The sequence below is a fragment of the Ctenopharyngodon idella genome, chromosome 14, assembly GCF_019924925.1.
Source record: "Ctenopharyngodon idella isolate HZGC_01 chromosome 14, HZGC01, whole genome shotgun sequence".
In the NCBI taxonomy this organism is placed as follows: domain Eukaryota; kingdom Metazoa; phylum Chordata; class Actinopteri; order Cypriniformes; family Xenocyprididae; genus Ctenopharyngodon; species Ctenopharyngodon idella.
Genome location: NC_067233.1, coordinates 15,266,630 through 15,290,821, shown reverse-complemented (window position 1 = coordinate 15,290,821; position 24,192 = coordinate 15,266,630). Strand labels below are relative to the sequence as shown.

At 35.8% G+C, this 24,192-nt stretch overlaps 1 protein-coding gene and 2 long non-coding RNA genes across 4 annotated transcripts; 2 read left to right on the top strand and 1 right to left on the bottom strand.

Moving 5' to 3' along the window:
* Positions 1-8,218: 8,218 nt before the first annotated feature.
* On the top strand, positions 8,219-11,482 carry LOC127525643 (uncharacterized). Its single transcript, XR_007933389.1, has 3 exons — positions 8,219-8,464; positions 10,559-10,690; positions 10,859-11,482. It is a non-coding gene; the product is annotated as an uncharacterized LOC127525643 (long non-coding RNA).
* Positions 11,483-12,831: 1,349 nt separating this feature from the next.
* Positions 12,832-22,054, top strand: LOC127525644 (uncharacterized). 2 transcript variants are annotated; one of them, XR_007933390.1, is made up of 3 exons: positions 12,832-14,494; positions 20,645-20,798; positions 20,953-22,054. It is a non-coding gene; the product is annotated as an uncharacterized LOC127525644 (long non-coding RNA). The 2 variants fall into 2 exon arrangements; XR_007933391.1 differs by having other exon boundaries at positions 12,832-16,815.
* On the bottom strand, positions 21,785-23,989 carry mgst2 (microsomal glutathione S-transferase 2). Its single transcript, XM_051918293.1, has 5 exons — positions 23,725-23,989; positions 23,182-23,281; positions 22,936-23,006; positions 22,726-22,807; positions 21,785-22,613 (listed from the first exon to the last, which is right to left on the bottom strand). The coding sequence occupies exons 1-5, from the start codon at positions 23,783-23,785 to the stop codon at positions 22,502-22,504; spliced, it is 426 nt and encodes a 141-aa protein (XP_051774253.1). The 5' UTR covers positions 23,786-23,989; the 3' UTR covers positions 21,785-22,501.
* Between the last annotated feature and the right edge of the window lie 203 nt (positions 23,990-24,192).

Below are 24,192 nucleotides of genomic sequence, written 5' to 3'. Positions count from 1 at the left end.
TAAAAAAACCAACAAAGGTTTTATATGAAATCTCACACACATAACCTGAACACACTGTTTTTGCTTCCCTATGGAAATGGAGTATCAGCTTTTTATATCAAGAAATTATCTATTATTAATTATCTGTCACAGAAAATGAAGGTTTTAACTGATTTGGAATAAGGTGCAGAATTTAAACTGAAACTGGCAAAGCTATTTTATTTATTTATTCAAATTCAGTGGTAATTCTTTTTTTGTCAGCTATTTTCTGCTTGTTTTTTTGTTTTGTTTTTTAGTTATTTGGAATTTGCTTCTGTATTTTACAGCACTTTCAGGCAATTTTTTTGTTTTCTAATGCCTTATTTTTATTACAATTAATTGTTTAATTTATTTTACATGATTAAATATTATTATTGTACAACAAACATCAACAATAAACCATGAGCGTTTGTGCAGTGATCTCTACCCTGTTATCTGAACCTAGATCTGTTCGTATCTGATGCCACAGCAATCAACCTCTATTTCTTATGATTCTCTTACTGGATCTGTTACTGGAGTGATGTGGAAAGGACTTTTAAGTAAGCTTCCAGGAAATCTAAATTGAACACGTTTAAGCAGACAAGTATTGTGAATGAAAAAGTGACTTACATTAGGTTATTTGAAATATATAGGCCTAACAGAATTCAGTTCTGCTGTAAAGAAGCTCGAAAAAGAAGTGTCATTGTTCAGCTGAAGTCAGTTCAGTGTTGATTCAGTTCAATTCAATAACTTTCTAAAATTCATCAATTATGAAATGAGTTCAGTTCAGCTATAAAGCAGCGAAACAGTGATGTCATTATTTAACTCAATTTAGTTCAAGTTTACTTCTCATCCAATAGTGTCAGTGCAGTGAAATCAAATACTATTGCTGAATAGCTAGTAGTTAACTAAATTCTAGTCTCGTGTAGCCAGATCTTCAGACTGACGGCAGAAGGTCTGAACTTTATTGCAGCTTTCATTGGCCAAGGACCACCCAAGAGGACGTTTGACTGACATGTAACGCAACCAATCAGTTCATTTTGTTCCTCGCCATGTTTAGGGGTGTGAAAAGCGCACATTGTCAGAGTTGTAAGCACGACGGCTTTCTTCTTCCATGAGGGGGTTTGGCGTCATGGCATTTCCAGGTGGACCGTTAAAGAGCGCGACACACACGTCTTAATTCTAAGCTAGCAAATTGGCTAATCATGAGAATATTTGAATCCTGATCTTAAAACAAATAATAATGCTGCATTATAAGCACAAAAATTGAGCAAATAATACATGTATACATCAGTGTATATAACTGTCCCACATTAGTCAAAACATGCTGTCCCACTTTCGAAAATAACCTTTTCTAAAGTGGAATCACAAAAAAATGCTTCAAATAGAAAATAATTTAACACGTTTTCACAATATTTTTGCAACATTTGTTGTACAAATACATCTCAAACTTGAATTGAAAACATTTTAGAAAATTGTGTCATTCATAAGATATTTATATCCTTAACATTAATTTTGTCTAAATCCTGTCACTAAACTTTGAGAGGACTTCACAAGGATTGCTTCTTGTTTGACAAGTTTTCTGCCCACATTTATGTAATCACTTCCGCAAAGTTATATTCAATCACTTGACACCCCTGTTTAACCTCTGCCCAGCTCACAACATCGTCAGTACGGTCTGGTTATAAAATAACCAAGAAAGAACGTTCCGTTTAAGTAAAATATTCGTAATGCTTTGGTAATATTAATGACTTATTGGCAACATAACTGCAACGTAATATGTATGTAATTTCATTACCATCGAATTATAATTCTTTTAATGTTCTGATGACCAGAATTTGCTATTTAAAATATGTAATTAAAAAGTCAGTCACAAAATTGAAATTTCCTTTACAATAAAATTTGTTTCTTTTCACCAACTCAAAGGATATATAGATAATATGCTTTTTAAATATAGTTATCAACAGCACAACATCTGGCAGGTCAAGAAAGTGTGTTTTTCTGAGGTGAGAGAAAATATGTAACAATTTATGAAAATAAAATTAGAATAATAAAACTAAAATATGGCCTGACAAAATTTCTTCTGAGAGCAGATACTGAATGCTGGTGAATCACAGAACTGGTGGAAACATCTGCATGTCCAAATCTACATTGCCATGATCAGATGCTTTCTTAACTGCTGCTTTCTCACCGCTGTCATTTTTGTTGTGTTTATTTTGTTATTGAGAGGAAGGCGAGCAGCACATACTTACATATTCATCTAAACGTTGCTCTCAGCAGCATGAATGGCGTCGGGATGTTCGCTGCAAAGGTGTTTCCAACTTTTTACTTCAAAGCGAAGAACGAAAAAGAACTTTGCTGTGAGTATATCAGGGCCTTGAATTATGTTCAGTCTCTTGTATGTTACATGTGCACGAGTGAGAGCATGAGCAATAAGTTGCCCGCTGCAGTTCACTTAACAGCCACTGCTGTCGCTAATAACAAGAGTTTCTGAATTCTACATATAGCCCCTTTAAAGGAACACGCCACTTTTTTTGAAAATAGACTCATTTTCCAACTCCCCTAGAGTTAAACAGTTGAGTTTTACCTTTTTCGAATCCATTCAGCTGATCTCCGGGTCTGGCGGTACCACTTTTAGCATAGCTTAGCATAGTTCATTGAATCTGATTAGACCGTTAGCATCTCGCTCAAAAATGACCAAAGAGTTTCGATATTTTTCCTATTTAAAACTTGACTCTTCTGTAGTTACATTGTGTACTAAGACCGACGGAAAATTAAAAGTTCCAATTTTCTAGGCCGATATGGATAGGAACTATACTCTCATTCCAGCGTAATAATCAAGGAACTTTGCTGCCGTACCATGGCTGCAGCAGGCATGAGAGTATAGTTCCTAGCCATATATCGGCCTAGAAAATCGCAACTTTTCATTTTCCGTCGGTCTTAGTACATGATGTAACTACAGAAGAGTTAAGTTTTAAATAGGAAAAATATCGAAACTCTTTGGTCATTTTTGTGCGAGATGCTACCGGTCTAATCAGATTCAATGAACTATGCTAAGCTATGCTAAAAGTGGTACCGCCAGACCCGGAGATCGGCTGAATGGATTCGAAAACGGTAAAACTCAACTGTTTAACTCTAGGGGAGTTGGAAAATGAGCCTATTTTCAAAAAAGTGGAGTGTTCCTTTAAGAGTATTCTCACCACATCATTTTACACTAGATATGCACTAGAACCTTTAAATATATTTCAAAACATGCAACCTGTGCCTTTTCTGAGGTTTACTTGTTTCCTGAAATGCAGCTTATTTGGGATTATGTCAAGTTATGTTATGAGCTGCGTCAGTAACAGATACACACACACACACACACACACACACTATATATATATATATATATATATATAGCGATCTTACAGCAGATTTTTATAGGACATAAACAATGGTGACCTCATTTTAGACGGCTTAAATGCCCACATTTGTGGTCCCTGCCTCTTTTTAACATTGTTAATCTTTCAGATTTGATCAGTGTATTTAAATGTATTTCCCAACACCTCTACTCTGTTCAGTTTATCTAACCCTTCATATTTAAGCAGATTTAATGATTATAGCATGAAATCTTCTCTCTGTCTGTCACCTTCACCTGATGTATAATTTATGGATAAAGAGCTACACTCAGTCAGAGAAGAAGAGAAAGCTCAGTAACGGAAAATGAAAGAGGAGATAAAATAGGGGAGTATTTGTGCGTCAGACGGAGTGAACTCAGGGTGAGGGGAGAAGAGGGGATGCAATTGACTGACGACAAAACCGAAATGTAAACTGCAGGATTGAGTAACGACTCTTTCTGCTGATTTTACAAGGATATCTAATTGCAGTCTATCAAATGTTAGGGAAAACGTAGGAGAAGAGAGAGGAATGTAGGGATGTTAAGGGAGAAAAGAGAGACTGAAAGGGTAAGGAAAGGGGCAATTGAGTATAAATAAGAAAAGAGAGAAATTAGATCTTGTAAAGTAGAAGGATCTATTGCTTATTGATCAGTCATATATATTAAATGCCACATGTGCACATGTCTTATTGTGGTGTAACTGGTAAATATTAAGTTCAAGTTCATTTTATTTATAAAACACATTTAAAAACAGCCACAAGACTGACCAAAGTGCAGTACAAAAAAGAACACATTAAAAATCCAAATATAAACACATTTAAAAAAAAAAAAAAAAAAATTTGTAAGCCAGGGAGAACAGACACGTTTTTAAAAGAGACTTAAAATCATCAGGGGAGGTGCCAATAATCTCTAAAGGCAGGTTATTCCATAGCCATGGCCTAATCACAGAGAAAGCTCGATCCCTCTACGTTTCAGTCTGGAATGTAGAACCAAAAGAAGGTTCTGGTCACTTGATCTTAGACTTCTGGAGGGGGTATAAGGATGCAGCAGTTCAACTATGGAAGCTTAGTTATGCAAAGATAAATAAGAGAATTTTAAAATAGATTCTGAATTGAATAGGCAGCCGATAAGAGCCCTTAGAATTGGAGTGATGCAATCCCTTTACGACTTTCTGTAGAAAAAGTAATAAATTTTGGACCAGTTGGAGGCGAGTAAATTGAGATTTAGAAATACCGCAGTATAGAGAGTTGTAGTAATCTAAGTGAGAAATAATAAATGCATGAACAGCCATCTCAGCCTTCTATAATATCTGTTTGATCAGGTTTAGAGCACACACACCATTAAGTATTATCATCTAATTTCTTTTCCACCTACAATTTATCTTTTAGAAAACAGCCGTGCACTTTTCACAAATAGTGTACAAAGACATCAAGTCTGTGTCCTTTGGCCCACTTGTAGATTTGGGCCTGTCCCACTGCAGAGGTCCTGACCTTTCTTCACTATGAAACAATTAAAATTATACAACACATTTATTTAACTTCTAAATAACTTCATTTTAACTTTAAAATAATCTGATGCACTGATATTGTATAATTAAAATATTTTTAATTATTAATTCATGTTAATTGCTAAAAAATAATTTACAGCAGTGTCTGACAGATTGCATGCATCCAAAGAAGTGTGCACGCTACAAAGAAAAATAAATTTTACCTTAAAATTAAGTGTTACTTTTTGGTCATATGTTCTGTTCTGTTCTGTTCTGTTGCATTCTTCCTTGATTTCTTGTGACCTGTGCTGTGTCCCAATTCGCCTACTTCTACTACGCCCTAAAAGTATGTACTCTTTTTGTGAACAAAAAGTACATACTTTTGAGTGTGTAGCAGAAGAGTAGACAAGCTTTGGGACATACAATCACGTCATACAATTGCGTCTTTGCTCTCTGTCGCATCCTGTCACCGTAAACTGGCCTGTCAATCATCTGACATCCTCCACCACATTTCATTTAGTTAATTTCCTACTGTATCGGAGAGAAATGCAGTAGCACGTTGATCTGCAGTCGTGGGTCTTTCATGTGGAGAACTCTCCTCATATGCATAATGATGCATTTAAAAGCTAATGGCCAATCGGATCTTTATTAAAGTCCACATTGGTATTGCAGATGAAATATAACACGGATAACATTAAATAAATATTTTCTATCAGGTTAAACTGATTATTAGTCACTCAAACCTCTCACCATCGCTCGTGCATATCCGCCATGTTTTGTAGTTTTTTAACACTTTTTACTCGTGTTTGTAGTTTTGAACTGAATCCTCATCTAAAGCCCAATGGGTTGTGGGCAATATTAGCCTTTATAGTGTGCACGGATCCACAATTCAAAAATCTACTGGAAATAGTAGACCATCCGGGACTTTTGGCATACTCTTTTCAACATACTATGCTTTGGGACACACTTATTTTAATCTCACATACTATTTAGGATGGATAGTATGGATATTGGGACGCTGGTTTCTCAGTTTGTTTGATTAGTCATTATGTTCACCTGTCGTCTCATTAATCATCTCATTAGTTCCCTTTGTTTGTTCCATGTATGTAACTCCTTCATTCTCTGTCTGTTCTCGTCAGTGTTACGTTGATGTTAGTTTGGTTGTATCTCTCTGTTCTCCTGAGCCTTTTGTCATTAAAGACTGTTTATTTGATTCACCTTCGTCGTTCATATACACAACCAAACCATGACATTAAGACACTCAAGCAAATATTTTTCTATAGTTTATGGAAACTTTATTTCTTTATTCTCACTCTAAAAATACTGGGTTGTTTCAACCCATGTTTGAGTCAAATATGGACAAGCCCAAACGTTGGTCTGAGTTTTTAAATTAATTTTTTTTTTAAACAGTTGGGTTTGTCTATACAGTATTTGACTCAAACATGGGTTGAAACAACCCAGCATTTTTTAGTGTGATATAAATTTATTTCTTTATATTTATAAATATGTATTTTTTATTGAAAAAAATTAATCTGATGTTTAATTAAATTTTATTTCTGGAAATTAAATATATTCTAATTTATAAAGCTCATACTGGTAATATTCAGTTTGACTTACTAAGATTAAGCATCTCCTTTATGACATTTTCAAAAAAAAGGGTAACACTTTATTTTACACTGTCATTGTTACATATGTTACATGTAGTAACTATAGTAATAACTATAAATTATGCATAATTACATGCAACTAACCTTAAACCAAACCCTAATCCTAACCCTATAGTAAGTACATGTAGTTAATTAATATTACTCAGTACTTAAATGTTTACGGTGTAACAAAGACACCTTAAAATAAAGTGTAACCAAAAATAAAAAAGGCTTAGGGGTCTATTTGTGGAAAACACCTATACATAGTTTTCTTAAAGATATGGAAAAGTAATAATAATAATAATAATAATAACAACTGATTGGATTATTTTTTTGTGTGTCATGTTCAGGGCCAGAGATTATATCTTGACCCAGACATGCTTGACAGGTGAACTGTCTCGTTTAGATGAATTAAACATCAGAGGGCAGAGGGCAGTCTGACTCTCTCAAGATCACTTGTCCTGCGGATTCACCACTATGAGAGCAGTGAATGTGCTCAGATGCTTTCTTGTTTTTTGAATGAATAATCTCTTTTGTTCAGTTCAGATAATCCCACACATAGTACTAAAACAGAAAAAGAGATTTTACTCAACACATCTAGACATCAGTAAATAGTGCAAAAATATATAGTGCAAGGGGGTTTAAAATGTGATACACTGAGACTGAATCTCTAATGCAGAGACTTTGGCTGTCATATTTGAGTCTTTCAGATGCAAAAGACTGATGGCCAACTAAGCATGGCATAAAAGTACCACAGGCCTAATACATTACCTGACCACTAATGAAAATGCTTATATTTTTTATGTAATACAAAATATTTAATTACAAGTTGTTTTAACAGAATAACCAAACAGTTGTTTGAGTTGCAAACATTAATTTACACGAATTTTAGAATTCCTTAATATCAGTTTGTTTTAAAGGAAGCAGCACTTGAGCTGCATAAGCTCCACAAGTTTGAGCAAAACCTGATCAATGTGTGTTCTTTTGTCTTTTATCTCCCCCTATTGGAGGACCAAATTTATTTGGTTACTTGCACTCCAGGATTACAATTCTAAGACTGTCCACATGGGGGCTGGAGTTCTCCTGAGGATTGAGCAATTTCCTTAATTTGACATAATATGAAGAAAAGCCAAAGGAAGCAATAAACGCAAGATGTCCACATAGCTGTATGCATCACTGATGGCGTAATTTTATTATACAATTGTGATAAGTCTTTCGTTAAGTTGCCATGCGGAGGCTTTGACTGTAATCTTGATTCCTCTGTGATCATTAACTTAAATAGCCTAGCTCTCTATATCTTCAGTCTTCCCTTTATTAACAAAACAAATAAAAAGTTAGAGTCCATAATGTCCCTGTATTATTTGTATGAGTCCACGTCACACATGGGACCTGTAGTGAACGCAGTGCAGACTTCCGTGTTTACGTCTGAACGCCGGCTCAGTATTGGCTGACGCTGTACACGTGAGCACCACGACGCATGTGACGAGATTTAACCATCTCACTTTATTTATAAAGCACAATTAAAAACAATATCAGTTGACCAATGTGTTGTACAATGACTCAGTTAGGCCACGTTACAAATGCAATAAAAAGCAGACATAAGAAAAAGAAAGTGATAAAGTAAAACATTTTTTGAAATAGTTCATTATTCCACACTTCCTGTCACAGGCTGCCTTGCTTCATTTAAAATTTAGCAATATCCACTTAAACAGTACTTTACAGTTGGTCCCAGCAGGTTAAACATTCACTTCATATTGCGCAATCCCATAATATGTTCCACTGACCAGCTCTGATGACTTTGTGATGACATGCCTGGGTGTGTCTGAGAGTTTTGGAAATCTAACTAATACATGTCTTCAAAATAATTTGGAACCGACAAGGACTGGAACTGAGGTGCAGAATCTTACCTGAGATTTCACTACTTTTATCATTACTGAGATTTTGTCACTTATAACGGTAAGTATTACCATATTAAGCAACATTGTACTGGTGCCTTTTTATTGCTGGACCAAGATGTGATATGTTATTAGGCCTATAATTTTCTATTTTAATGTGCATTTTTTTAATATGTTATTTTTAAACTTATAGGCATATTTTATTTTAACTGTGATAAAGCTGTTATTTTTGTTTTGTTTTTGCTTTGTTTTTACGCACAAAAAATATTCTTGTCGCTTCATAACATTAGGGTTGAACCATTGTGGTCACGTGGACTATTTTGTCTTTCTGGACCTTGAATGTGGTAATTTCATTGCTTTCTATGGGGGGCCAGAAACCTCTCGGATTTCAAAAAAATATCTTAATTTGTTTTCTGAAGATGAATGAAGGTCTTAAGGGTGTGGAATGTCATGACGGTGAGTAATTAATGACAGAAATAAAATTTTGGGGTGAACTAACTCTTTAATTCCAGATATCTAAATTGAAATTCTGCCTAGTCACAAAGCTAAATGCAGATATCTCCAAAGAAAAAGTCTTCCTAGTCAAAAATCAGATTGAGATATCCATAATTAAATTGCAGATATCTTTAAATGAGATTTGACAGGGGTATTTAATGCTAAAACGGCTTGCCATACCGGTTTTTCCGTGTGAGACGTAGCTACGTATTACGTATTACCCAAAATTACCCCAACAAGATGCGTGTGCTTTCAGGAAGTGACTTACTACCAGAAAGACCATGGAAAATCCAGTATGATGAAATTTCCAATAGTAGGCCTATCCAGCTGCAATATATCTCAAAGTTCTTGCCCTTGCTTTGACATTTGTGCGATTGTTTTACAAGTGTTGTAAAGCTGTGAACATTTATATATCAAACATCTTTTTGCAAAACATTTTGCTACAGCTGAAAACCACGAACAAAAATCAGCAGCCTCAAGAGCACTTACATGAGGAACTTTAGGTTTGAACAAAATGTATCTGCAAAAACAACTTACTAATATACATTTCAAACATTAATAAAGAAAATTAAACAGTCAGTTATAAAATAAAAAATACATTTTTTTTTTATAGTAGCACAAATAAATAGGCTACAACTGAACAAAGTGGAAGAAAACAAATATAATCAAATGTAAAATAACACAGCATATAGTCTTTTTATAAATAAAATATAGAGTAATCTTATTAAAGCTATTCACTCAAAATTAGTGACTTTATGAGGATATTTTGACAATTTTGTGTGCATTTGTCCATTCGGAGTAGAGTCCATCTTCTTGCGCATGAATTGTTGAAAATCACATTAATTGTGCAGGAATCGATCAGCGGAATAGAAATAGATTCCTGACCTTAAGTATGCGATTCCAGAATTGGAATTCAATTCCCAACCCCATAGCTGCCGGCAAATGTACAGGCAGTGACGATGCGGGCACAGCTTGTTCAGTGTGCGACCTGGCTGAAATAAAAATCTTAATCAGTACTATCATAATCATAATCAAAATAACTTCCCCTCCCTCTTGCAGTGACATCTCTTCTCTGATGACGTGTTCACTGGCATGAGGGCGGGACAACCTGTCACTCACATGACATCACAGCAATTGCAAATCACAACGATCCAATCAGTTTTCAATAGACAAAATCAAGTCCGGCCTGCCCAACATTTTTTCTTGTTAAGAAGCTGTTTCACTCTGATATACATCACAACTTCCGTTTCATGGCCTCAAGAAATAAAACGGAGCAGTGTATGTAAACAATACATTAAGGCCTTGTCCACACTAATACGTTTTTCTTTGAAAATCTTTTTCTCTTCGTTTTTTTGTCAATGAAGACAAAGCCTTTTGAAAACGCTCTCCCAATTGGATAAATTTGTTTTTGCGTTGTAGTGTGGACTATTAAAAAAAAGGTGATGCATGTTTAGTCATTGATATAGCATCAATGTTGTGCCTGCTATATACATGTTACTAAAGAGAAATGTTCCTTTGTAGAATCTTCATTTTACATTCCTGCAAAGATGACAGTTACTGTCCTGCAGCAAAATATGCTGACAGTTGCGTTTTAGACCATACGATTTTGAGTGAAACCTGAAAACTTTCATCTAAATCTATTCTTAAAATCTCTTCACAGATTAACAAAATGGTTCATATTGCAAAGAAACTGGTCTTTCTCTGCATGCTGATTGGATGCTCACAGGCTTTTCCATACCATGATGTCACCACTGAGGATGAAAAATTTGAAAAAGCAATGAAAATGTTTGAGGTAGAGAGAGAAAGACAAGATGATACAAGTGCCTCATTTTATCTGTACTGATGTATGCTGATTCCCTATTCTAGATTAGTTGTACTGCTACTGTACAAGTTAAACACATATAAAGTTACTGTGGCATTTAACTGAAAGAAATATCATGCAGCTGTATTTTCCCTTCAGGTCACTGATTTTACTCCACCAGTGTGCCGTGTGGTAAATGAGAGTTTGGACTGTCCGTTGTCATGTGAAAATGCAAGCTGGGAAGTGACTTACATCATGTCAGATGGTGCTGGTTCAGGAATTGATCACCCCACTTTTTCTGCCACTGACTCTACCGAATTCAACCTTACATTTTTCATCTTCATTGATACAACTGTAGATGAAAATGGCTACAATGCAACCATTGTGAAATATATTGGTTCCTGCTGCTTCCACGATGTGCAGATTACTGTGATAGACAAGGCAGGAAACAGGGCAAAGTGCCCTTTTAATATAATACGCCCAGTGACCACAATCAGTCCAATGACTGTCAAACCCACATCCAGTAGCTCTACCACAACCATCTCTCTTTTGTCAAGTTTTATAGTGATGGCACTGAAATCTATACTGTTTTAACATGGATGTTAACTGTATGTAAATGTGCACTTAATGAAAAATGATTTTTTTTAATGACTTGTACGATATAGTACATGAAACTGTGACAGGCCAGCATTTTTTTATTTATTCCTAATTTTACTGCAATCATGTACTTTTACTATTTATATTGCTGTATACTTAGAGAATAAAATCAAACTTGTGAAAGTAGTGGTACAGTATTTCTATTTATTCTAACTTTTGTTCTACTTTATAAAATGCTAAATAACATAAGCTATATATATATATATATATATATATATATATATATATATATAGGTAGGTATATATATCTCAGTGGCGTTCGGTCCATATAAGCTGCGAATGCTCTGCATACCCAAGCCATTCGTGGACTCAGCAATTAATATTAACATTATAAATTACTATTAAATCCCTTGTTTGAGGTGTACCATAAAGCCTACATGATTGGTAATGCATATGTAACTGTCCGTAATTTACTAATTTGCCAAACGACGGTAAATTTCTTTAAATCTGCCAGTTACGGAGACTTCCGGGTAAGCTGATCTACAGCAGCTTTTGCGCCTTCGCGCTTTTGTTATGGAACGTCATCATTGTCCTGCGTTCTCATTGGTTTGCTGGCCTATGGCGGATTACATGGCAGGATAAGCTGTGAGCTGATAGCTTGCACAAGAGGACAAATGAGCTGCTGCCAGATCTCGATCACCGAAAATCACATTGTATTTGATACATAACTAACTAGACTTAACCAAATGGGGAAAAAATCATAACTAAAACTATTTTTTATAATATTTCATTTTCTCCATAGGGAATTTTTTTTATGAAAATGTATAAATTGTTTAAGACAGTCCTACTGTAACTAGGCCTATCAGAGGACGTTAATCGATAGTCTTTGCGTTTGTTAAAGTCATCAGTTTGCATAATTTCAACTTATTTTTTAAAGAATACTGATATTTTTATTTATTATAGCCTGTATTTATTATAATTACATTTCATTTTTTATTTATAATAGGCTGCTAATACTAATTATGTTATACTTATTTTTAATTATTAATTTAAAAAGTACTTCTGGCATACATTTAAATTGACACCATGGTGTTTTTTATTTGTCGTGTCTGATTTAGATCTGTGTCCTAAACTGATACGTTTAAAGGTGAAGTATGTTGTTTGTGTGACACTAGCGGCACCTAGCGGAATACAAAAGTACAACATATTTTGCAAACGCACCTTTCGCATTTCGCGCCTCCGTCGACTCAAACGTCACAAAAGCTCTTACAGGTGCTTGTGAAGGCACGTCTCAACAGGTAAATATGGGCTACTCTCAATAAAAGGTCCAGCATATTAGAAATACTTTTCGCTGTGTTGCTATTTGTCATGAGCAAGCAAATGAGTAAACTAACACTGAGAACGCGAGCATCTCGCATATTAGCTAAAAACCTATTCAACGTAACTGCATCGTAACTGCATTTTTTTACATGACGCACCACCCAGCATACCCGGTTAAAAAAGTCACCGCTCGCCACTGATACACTATATTGCCAAAAGTTTTGGGACGCCTGCCTTTACGTGCACATGAACTTTAATGACATCCCATTCTTAATCCACAGGGTTTAATATGGAGTTGGCCCACCCTTTGCAGCTATAACAGCGCATTTGTGAGGTCAGGCAGTGATGTTGGACGAGAAGGCCTGGCTCACAGTCTCCTCTCTAATTCATCCCAAAGGTGTTCTGTCGGGTTGAGGTCAGGACTCTGTGCAGGCAAGTCAAGTTCCTCCACACCAAACTCGCTCATCCATGTCTTTATGGACCTTGCTTTGTGCACTGGTACACAGTCATGTTGGAACAGGAAGGGGCCATCCCCAAACTGTTCCCACAAAGTTGGGAGCATGAAATTGTCCAAAATGTCTTGGTATGTTGAAGCATTAAGAGTTCCTTCCACTGGAATTAAGGGGCCAAGCCCAACCCCTGAAAAACAACCCCACACCATAATCCCCCCTCCACCAAACTTTACACTTGGCACAATGCAGTCAGGCAAGTACCGTTCTCCTGGCAACCGCCAAACCCAGACTCGTCCATTGGATTGCCAGACAGAGAAGCGTGATTCGTCACTCCAGAGAACATGTCTCCACTGCTCCAGAGTCCAGTGGCGGCGTGCTTTACACCACTGCATCCAACGCTTTGCATTTCACTTGGGGATGTAAGGCTTGGATGCAGCTGCTCGGCCATGGAAACCCATTCCCTGAAGCTCTCTACACACTGTTCTTGAGCTAATCTAAAGGCAACATGAAGTTTGGAGGTCTGTAGCTATTGACAGAAAGTTGGCGACTTCTGCGTACTGTGCGCCTCAGCATGCGCTGACCCCGCTCTGTGATTTTACGTGGCCTACCACTTCGTGGCTGAGTTGCTGTTGTTCCCAATTTTTTCCACTTTCTTATGATACCACTAACAGTGGACCGTGGATTTAGTAGTGAGGAAATTTCACAAATGGACTTATTGCACAGGTGGTAACCTATCACGGTACCACGCTTGAATTCACTGAGCTCCTGAGAGCGACCCATTCTTTCACAAATGTTTGTAGAAGCAGTCTGCATGCCTAGGTGCTTGATTTTATACACCTGTGGCCATGGAAGTGATTGGAACACCTGAATTCAATGATTTGGAGGGGTGTCCCAATACTTTTGGCAATATAGTGTGTATATATATATATATATATTTTTTTTTTTTTTTTTTTTTAACTTAAAGCTGCTGTCCATAACTTTTTTGGGTTAAAAATGATCAAAAATCAATTTTTGAGCAAGTACATAACCAGTGTATAAAACTGATTATGTACTTGCTCTCCTTACTCTCCTTACCTTAGCTCGATTCACAACGGTAAGCTTGTAATGTTTTCTAATAAGAGCGGCTCTGGTGGGTTTCTGTGGGAAATTCGAGCATGCAGCCGTTCGTCTTTGCATCATTACGTCACATCTGTTTGCATAGAGAAGGAATCCCAGCTAGTAGGCTATATAACATGTGAGGATGCTGTGATGGATCATTTATACCGTTTTCTCACAAAAGCTGGAATAATTAAATGTATCATTTTGATGGCGGATTGCAGTCCAGAAAGGTCCAAATGACAATCATCAGTGACAACTGGAGATTCACCCGTAGTCAAAAGCAAAAGACTTTGGACTGTGGAGTGGCTACAGAAATTGAAATCTACAGGTAACGCTAATACACACTAAATACACATAGTCACGCAATGCTGATGTTGTTAACATTAACAATTTGAGAACAAAGTATAACAATGATAATAATTTGCAAGGTTTGACGTGATCCGTTAGATTTAATCACCATTGGCAGCACGATTCATTGAAATGCTTTTTTTCTCAGTTGGTCAGAACAAAAGTGGCAGACATGTTACTTACTTGTTCAGATGACATTTTCCGAAGAAAATTCTTATTTTGGTCATACTTCCAAGATATAGAATCTGTGATTCCGAAGTACAGTATCCACACTGATGTGGTGACTGACAGCAAACATTAGATTCATCCGCGCTGAGGAGCTGTGCCGATGCACAAACCACGTAAAAATGATAATTCCGCAAATAACTGCAATTGCAGGTTTCAAACAGAGATGGCGACAAAGAGGCAAATCTTACGGACTGCAGCTTTAAAGCACATGTAGAGTAGGGTCTCATGTTCAGTCTTTTATTTCAATCAATTAAAGGCATATATTACAGTGCTGACTGTGAGGGAATTTATTCAAAAGATCATCCCACCTTGTGTGTGTGAGAGAAGCACGTGGTGTTGGAATTCATTGTGGTCCAAAGTGACTGAATGATAGCCATCATCACAGTTAGGAATAATAGGACTATGTAAAACCCATAGCAACCTAGAAACAACAGCAAGGTTAGGCTGTAATGTGTAATATTCTTTAGTGACTTTATAAGGAGCCCTATAGTTCTCAAACCAGGATCACACACCCATTTTTACACATGGTTTTATGATTTCTCATTAAATCATAAAAAAACAGCTTTTTAAGCTTAGGTGTGTCTGTTTATAGAAGTTTAAAGTTTAAAGGAATGGCACATCTCCACAAACAAATTCAGAAAAGACGAGAACCTAAACTGAGGTGAATAACCTTACTTTTCATTAATGATTCGTCGCTGAGTAAGTAAAAAAACAGACAAGTGCTTTACATTGATTAGTTTTAGTCAGCCATTATCAGCTAAATACTGCAATTTATGACATGTAAATTTTAGTGAACATATTATAGCCTAATTAGAATGTGGAATGTGAACTAAACTTTAATCAATCTATTTAAAAAGAAACTTTTTAACTGATTTTACTCCACCAGTGTGCTGTGTGGTAAATGAGACTTCAGATTGTATGTTGTCATGTGGAAATACAATCTTGAAAGTGACTTATATCATGACGGATGGAAGCTGGTTCAGGAATCGATCATGTTCAAGTTGGTGGTTCTGGTTCTAGTAACGTTACTCAGTATAACGGTCTAGATGAAGATGGCTACAATGCAACCCTTTTGCATTATTCTGGCATTTCCTTCTGTAATGATGTGGTGGTTTCTGTGGTGGACAAGGCAGGAAATAGGGGAAAGTGTCCTGTTATTATAAAACATGTTACAAACACAGTCAAGCCAGTGACTGTCAGTCCCACATCCAGTAGCTCCACCATAACCGTCTCTCTTTGGTCAAGTTTAATACTGACAACACTTAAATCTACACTGCTCTAAGATGGATGCGCACTTTACGTACACTCACTTTATTTTTAACTGTCAAACTAATGTCAAACTTGTGGAAGTATCATGTATTTCTATTAATTCCAAATTGTATTCTACTTCATAAAGTGCTGAACAACCACAACTATATTTTACGTTATATAGAGCAGGCCTACTAGGTCTGGTTGAAACAAAGCCCTTAACCTAAGAAAATAAGAATTCAATTGTCATTCCAAGTCTGATATTGAGATATTTGTGCAAACATAATTAAAAAAAGATCATTCAAAGATAGTCTAACTGAATGATGTTAAGATAAATGACTGTCCTTGTAGAGTAGACAATGATGGCACCTGGGATTAAGATACTGGATACAATTTATCGTGTTTTCGTTTCTAGTAAATTTCATGTTTTGTTTTGTTTGTTTTGTTTTGTTTTGTTGTGTTATAGCGCCTCCAAGTGGCCAAGTCTGGCTAAGTTTTTCCACGTAAATGTCAATTCACGAATAAAAAATATTTTATATGAATTATTTTAATGAATTATCAATAAAAATTAGTCAATAGATTCTAAATGAAATCACCATAGTTACTTAACAGATGATAAAATGTTATATTGCTTCATATGGCCAGCTTATTTCTTAATATTTTATTGTGAGAGAGGCATTTAGGCTATTTATCATCCAGTTCAGCATGTCCTTGTCTTTTTTACTCCACCTGAGGAGATATTTTCTGCTTAGGTGCATGTTGGAGCGTCACGTGATATCTGAAGAAAATGACTGAATGATCACAGTTAGGAAAAACAGTCAGCAGGTAAAACCCATAGCAACCTAAAAACAACAGAATGGTTGGGTTGTAAAGTGTTATGACTTGACTATACATGTGTGTGTGTGTGTGTGTGTGTGTGTGTGTGTGTGTGTGTGTGTTTGTATGTGTGTGTGTGTGTGTGTGTGTGTGTGTGTTTGTGTGTGTGTGTGTGTGTGTGTGTGTGTGTGTGTGTGTGTGTGTTTGTGTGTAGCCTATAGGTTACAACGAAGCCCTTAACCTAGAAAACCATTTGTTTCAGATTAAGAGTTTAATTGTGTCATTTTAAGACTGATATTGAGATATTTGTCCAAACATAAATGAATAATGTTTTGCAAGATACAAACTATCTTCGTAGACAATCATGGGACCTTGGATTAAGACACTTCATTTTCAAATCTATCAATTTTGTTGTGTCATAGCGCCACCAAGTAGCCAAGCCCGGCTATTTTTTTCTGTGTCCTCACATTGATTGAAGAGTTTCACGCAGATAAAGTAAATTCAAGAACAAAATGAAATTTGCTAATAAATGAAAAACATAAATGAAGCAGTTTGGCTTTAAAATAATGGGATTTTACTGTGCACGTCTTATAATGCTAATACTAAAAAAAATTCAACCACTCTTAATCAGCCACATTTTACACATACATCAAAAATGTAAAATAATGGATGATAGTTATCTATCTGGTAATTGATTTCATTACCTGCATAAAACTTTCAAATTACCAGTTTGATTTAATAATTATGAATCAAGTTTTCAAAAAATAGTAATAACAAAAGCAACATAAGTTATCTTGAAATATCAGAATCGAGTCAAACATATTTCATTTAGCAACCTTGACTTGATCCCAATAAATTGTTAATGATTCATACATTTCTCTGGTCCTGGCACTGTTTATCTAATCGATCTTTTGTGATAAGGATTAGGACAATTTTTGTCCTATATTTTAATTTACTAAAAAAAATGTAGGTCCTAATGCATTACTTAGTTTGGTAAAGTGATGTTTAAGATACACTAGCTATGTAACTTTGTAACTATGTAAACAAACTGCATGCATCTTGTGGAAAAACATTGTTTTGGTTGTTGGCTCTGCGTGACTGTGTGGATGAATATGGTTATCCTAATGCTAATAATAAAATAATCACTACTAGGCTTAAGAGATATAACCAGTTTAGATGGAAAGGATCTCAAGCTGACTAGCTGAATATGTTAGTATAACTATACCCAGTAGGCTACTTTACACAGTACTTTGAAAATAATTTCCAGCACAGCGCTATAACAAAATGACCCTTCACAATAGATAATGCTTTACAATGAACTATGTTGAGAGCTATGGCAGTTTATCTGTTCAATAAAATTCCTTACTCACCTGTTGAAAAAACACTATAAAAAACAATCTCCGAAAAGCCAAGCCAGTGTTGATTCTTGTTTTATTATGAGCTCTGTTCAGCGTTTTTTAAAACAGGTGATTTCCCGGAGAAGATTTAGTGGTCCTCACCATACACACGTCAAAGTAGCCAGAGCAACTTTTCTCTATTTATGGATGTGACGAAACATGCACGGGCGAGTAACGTATGTACGCAATTTCCTGTGAAAACCATCCCGCTAGGTCTAAAATATAATATAAAAGTGATGAATTAAATAGAAAATCACTTTTATAAACAGATATTAAGTCAAAGATCTCTTATGAAAAGTGATTCATTACCTGTTATTGCAGACAAACATAATAGATTTACCTTACACCCTATTCCTAATATGGTGAAGCTGGAAATAGTATTCGAGTATATTATGCAAAACAGAGTATGTAATTCATGATGTCACTTAGCATGCCTGATTTCAGAATAGCATACTGGTTAAAGGTGCAATATGTAATATTTTTGCAGTAAAATATCCAAAAACCACTAGGCCAGTGTTATATATTTTGTTCACTTGAGTACTTACAATATCCCAAATGTTTCCAACTATTTGTAAATCGTGAGAAAATTGCAATTTTAACCAAGGCTCCGGGATGTGTGAGGAGTCGCCTGTCAATTGCGTCATACCCGCGTTACCCTCGGTCTGCCTCGGTTTCCGGTTTTATTTTGTAGAAACCATGGAAACACCAAAGATGCTTTAATATATTACATGTTTTAATAGACAAGGGAACAACTGTTTTGATATATTTATAGACAGAAAATTAATTATTGTTAAATAGCTCAACACGTTTAGTCTTATTTTTTAAATCTAATTTACTTGATTTTTTGCGAGTACCGTGTTTTACCATGCCTCAGAGAAAAACACTATTTTGTGAAGTAGCTAACATAGCATAATCAGATGCAGCTTTATTTTTAGTAACAGTAATACAGAATTTTCTCCATCATACAATACGTTTTAAAATGAATTGCATGCCATTTATCAACACAAGCCATCCAGCATTTAATATGATATTCTAAAATCGATCTATCTTACTGCAGTGTGTCTCAAATAAGTGTCTCACCGCAGCCACCGAGCGAACGTACAGAGTAACATTATAACATCATTTTCAACACACTCAAATGTATCTAATATGATAAACAGAGCTGCGTTACCTCGTACTCATGACCGGAAAAGTGGAAGCGGCGCCGGAGACTGTGGCATAGTAAAAGTTCCACTGCTCACGGTGTGTGTTGCGCAATCGCTCCAGCGGCCTCGTTCAGCTCCTACAACACTCGGTCCTGCTCTGCTTCATACTACAATAACGTTAATAATCACATCCATGAACGATTTCTTCCCGAGTCCTATCCCTATTCTTTTGCATCGTCCGTTGAGGTGAAGACCACATGTCCCAAGATTCCGCACTCAAACTTGGCGTCATCAAGCTACGCCTTTGTTTTGAATAGGCCTCTAGCGACCTCTAGCGGACAGAAATCCTACATACTGCACCTTTAACGATAAAAAGTAGGACTCGCAACTTAAAGGCACAATATGTACGATTTTTGGATTAAAATATCCAAAAACCACTAGAACAATATTATGTATTTTGTTGACTTTTGTTGTACTTACATTATCCCAAATGTTTCCAAGAATCATTAAATCCATGGAAATAAGCAATTTTAACCAGGACACGGACTGTATCCGTGCTTCGCCTATCAATTACATCACACCCGCTTTACCCTTGGTTTCCGGTTTTATTTTGTAGAAACCATGGAAACACCAAAGACGCTTTAACATATTATGTGTTTTATTAGACAGGTGAGCAACTGTTTGGATGGATACATTCATCAACAGAAAACGAATCGTGTTATATAGCTCAACACAGTAAGTCTTGATTTACAGCAAGTACCATGTTTTACCATGCCTAATATCGATCTAGCTTACTGCAGTGTGCATTAAGTGTCTCATAGTAGCCGCCGAGCGAACACAGAGTAGCACTATAACAACTTTTAACACACAAATGTATCTAATATGATAAACAGTGCTGCTTTACCCCACATACGCTTGAACAGAAGAAGCGGAAGCAGCGACTGCGGCATAATAAAATGTCGCGCTTGTCTCTCATTAGCAATCGCCCCAGCGACCTCGTTTCTGCTCGCACAGCACTCGGCCTTGCTCTGCTTCATACTACAGTAACATTAATAATCTCATCCATGAACATGATTTCGAGTACCATCCCGATTCTTTTCCACCAGACGTGAAGACCTCACTTCCCATGATTCCGTGAAATCAAGGCGTCATCAAGCTATGCCTTTGTTTTGAATAAGCGACCTCTAGCGGCGAAAATTTACATATTGTGCCTTTAAAATAAAAAATCAAAGGGACCGTTCAGCGTACATGAGGAAGATGACACCTCTCTGCTCTCTCTTCTCTCTTGCACACCAGTTGTTCAGAATGGTTCAGATTGCAAAGACACTGGTCTTTCTCTACATGCTGATTGGATGGTCACAGGCTTTTCCGCAGTGATGTCATCAAAGAAAATGAAGCAAATAAAGATGCAGACAGGGTAGAGGGAGAAATACGAGATGCTATACTGAATGTAAGTACAATATCTGTTTGTTGTAGGTGTATTGTAAACTGCTGCAAAATATATTCTTTTTCTAGTCCAGTTTCCTGCTAATTGATTATACTGCTCCAAGTTAGCAGTTACTATGGTATATAATTGAAAGAAATAACATTTAATTTCGATTTAGGTCACTGATTTTACTCCACCAGTGTGCAGTGTGGTAAATGAGACTTCAGACTGTCTTTTATCATGTGGAAATACAATTATGGAAGTGACTTATATGATGACAGACGGAGCTGGTTCAGGAATCGATTACACCAGTGTTCATTCCTTTGGTGGGGGTTTTAGCAACTTTACTCAATATGATGGTCTAGATGAAGATGGCTACAAAGCTATCTTTTTGCATTATTCTGGCATTTGCTGTCTTGAAGATGTGAATGTTTCTGTGGTGGACAAAGCAGGAAACACAGGAAAGTGTCCTGTTGTTGTAAAACGTGTCAATCCAATGACTTTCATTCTCTCGTAGCTTCACCACAACAATCTCTCTTTGGTCAATACTGATGATAAGATGTACATGAAAAATGTACATGTTCAATAATTTAGTACAGTAAAATTACTTGATTTCAATATTAAGTCAATGCTTGAGTAATGGTATAATACATGAAAATGTAGTAATATTGCTTGCCAATATTTTGTAATTTAGCAGTTTAAAACATGTATTTTCATTGTTTGTAACTGAATGAACTGATTGTTAAAAGTACTAAACTGAAAGAAGATCATACTGTTGTGTTTCGGTGATTAAACCAAATGTTCTCATTACATATCACAATGATCTTGTGATTTGAAACAATGATTATGTAGAATGAATATAAGTACAACTAGAATGAAAGCCTGAGATCAGGTTTTGAAAGAATGACTAGCTGTGTTACAAGTGTGATCAGTTTGGAGTTTTGAAAATGTACACCTTGTGAAAATAGTACCAAAGCGGAAAAAACAACAACAACTAAGTACTAACACAATTGTTTTCAACTCATTTTAATTAAGTAAATTGTACAAGCAGCAACATTCATTTCAATCAAATCAATGAAGTTTATTGTTTTCCTAGATTTCTAATCTTGTCTAACTTTCTGTTTTCCCTTCCTAGTGTTTCTTGTCTTGTCATTGGATTATTGTTCTGATTATAGTCTTGCGTCGCTCGTTTAATTTTAGCTTTATATTTCTTGTGTATATAACCCTGATTTTGTCTAACTTTTGCTAATGCATCTTTTGGTGAGTGTCTTGCTTTGGTTCTTGTTTAAGCTTAGACTTATGAATCTTTTTGATTCTGTGTCTTATCACTTTACAATAAACTGCACTTGGGTTTATTAACCTTGACTTGCTGGAGTGGAAATACTGTTACAGTGTTTGAGAACTGCATTTACTATTTATCTTCCAGTGAAGTATGTCCAGGTCTTTTAACTCTCCCTGATGAAATTCACTTCATTCCAGCATTACAATTCAGTCCGCATGATGTCCACCAAAGATCACATTTTCCAACAAGTGAATAGTAAGAATTTAGTGGTGAGTGTATAATTAGATCCTCTAAATTAATACTGTAATGTAAATCTTAGAAGGACAACTGACACAAAAAATCAAGTATACCTGAAACATAACATACATTTTACATGCATTTTGTTTGATAAATTGATGAAAACTGTTTTCTGTTTACAAACTTCTAAACTCCAGAATTCAATTCTTTAGAGAAGTCTGATGTTGAGATATTTGTCCAAAAATGATTGAATGATTCCAAAGGTAGCCGTCACAGATAGGAATAACAGGACACACAACACCATGTAAAACCCTGGCAACCTAGAAACAACAGCAAGAATGGGCTGTAATATGTTGGTGACTTGACACAACTTTAAAGAATGTAAATAAACATTAATATATATGTATATAATATTATAATAATATATATCACCTTTTCTTGGATTCACTGATATAGCCAGTAAAGTACATCTCTCTGCCCACAATATACAGAATTCCTCCAAGAGCAGCAAGCACTGTGAAAAAGAGAAAATAAAGATCTTTTCATAAGTTATAACATTTTCTCATTTTCATTTATCCACCATAAATTCTATGTAACTATATCATTGTTAATTGTTGTATAGAAATATACTATGTAACATACCTTCATTGCAAAAGATGCCAGAGATCCACAATACCACCAAGAAAACGGAATAAAACTCTACACTATTCTGGCTAAAGAAATGGTGGAAAGACATATTTTTAACATTTTACGACTTGTTTGTATATGTTGGATTACCTGTAAAAACTTGCCAATCAAAGTAGATTTCATATATGATTGTTAATAAATTAAATGTGAGGTATGAGAGGCATCAGTGAAGCAGTTTGGCTGTAAAGATCTTGATCTTACTGTGCACGAAATGTCCTTTCAAACTCAGGTGGTCCAGTAACAGTGGGTGGCATAATTTTATGCTTCATCCTCGACCACCCCACACGTCTTGCCTGAAATGCTAAGAAATTCAACCACTGTTGTTCAGCCACACTGTTTTACCAGACATTATTACAAAGAAATAAATGAATGATACTTATCTAACATATGATTTGAAGTAGGCCTATAGAGTATAGAACCTTTATGATTTATGAATCATTAACTGAGTTATCTTGAATTAGCTCACTAAAATCAAACATCATTTTAATTAGCAGTAAACCTTGACCTGATCTTATCTACACATTTGTCTGGTTTTGGCCACAGAACTTCAAGAATTGATTTTAAGACCTATTTTACTGCTAAACACTATACAGAAAACTTGTATAAATAAAAAGAGGGTCCTTTGCTGAACCTAGAACAAACTTTATGAGTTTTAAGGGTGTTAATAGGCCTACTATCATGATTCAATAGTCCACTTGCAGTGCACATTTGTATTTTTGATGGTGCAGAAGATCAGCTACTTACCCATGTGGAGAGCAGACAGTATTGACACTGCTGCGAGGAGAACTGGCAGATCCGAAGTCATGTTTGTGGTGTTATTGTTCGAAACAGTTCCTTTTTTATATAAAGTCTCCCCACAAAGATGTGAAATTATAGGTCAGTATATCCGCCTATTGTGGAATACCTCCTGTTTTTAAGATCAGGAACTACCGGTCTAACGTTTACAAAGGGTGTTGCATCATGATTCATGTCAGATTATGCGCCTCGCCTTTCCAGTCAAATAGCTGTATGAGTTGGAAAGAAGAAGAGCGGATTGCATTATGTCGCGTGGGCGATGCTTTTAAACTTGGACTTTAGCACTTGGGGTCGACTAAATTTACAAAGCCAACGCAATAAACTGTGTTTTTATTTTTAGAGAGCCTGTACCAATCTATTGAACAGCTGCTTTTTAATGATTAATTCAAATAACTGGGGATTTGGGAGAAGAATAAA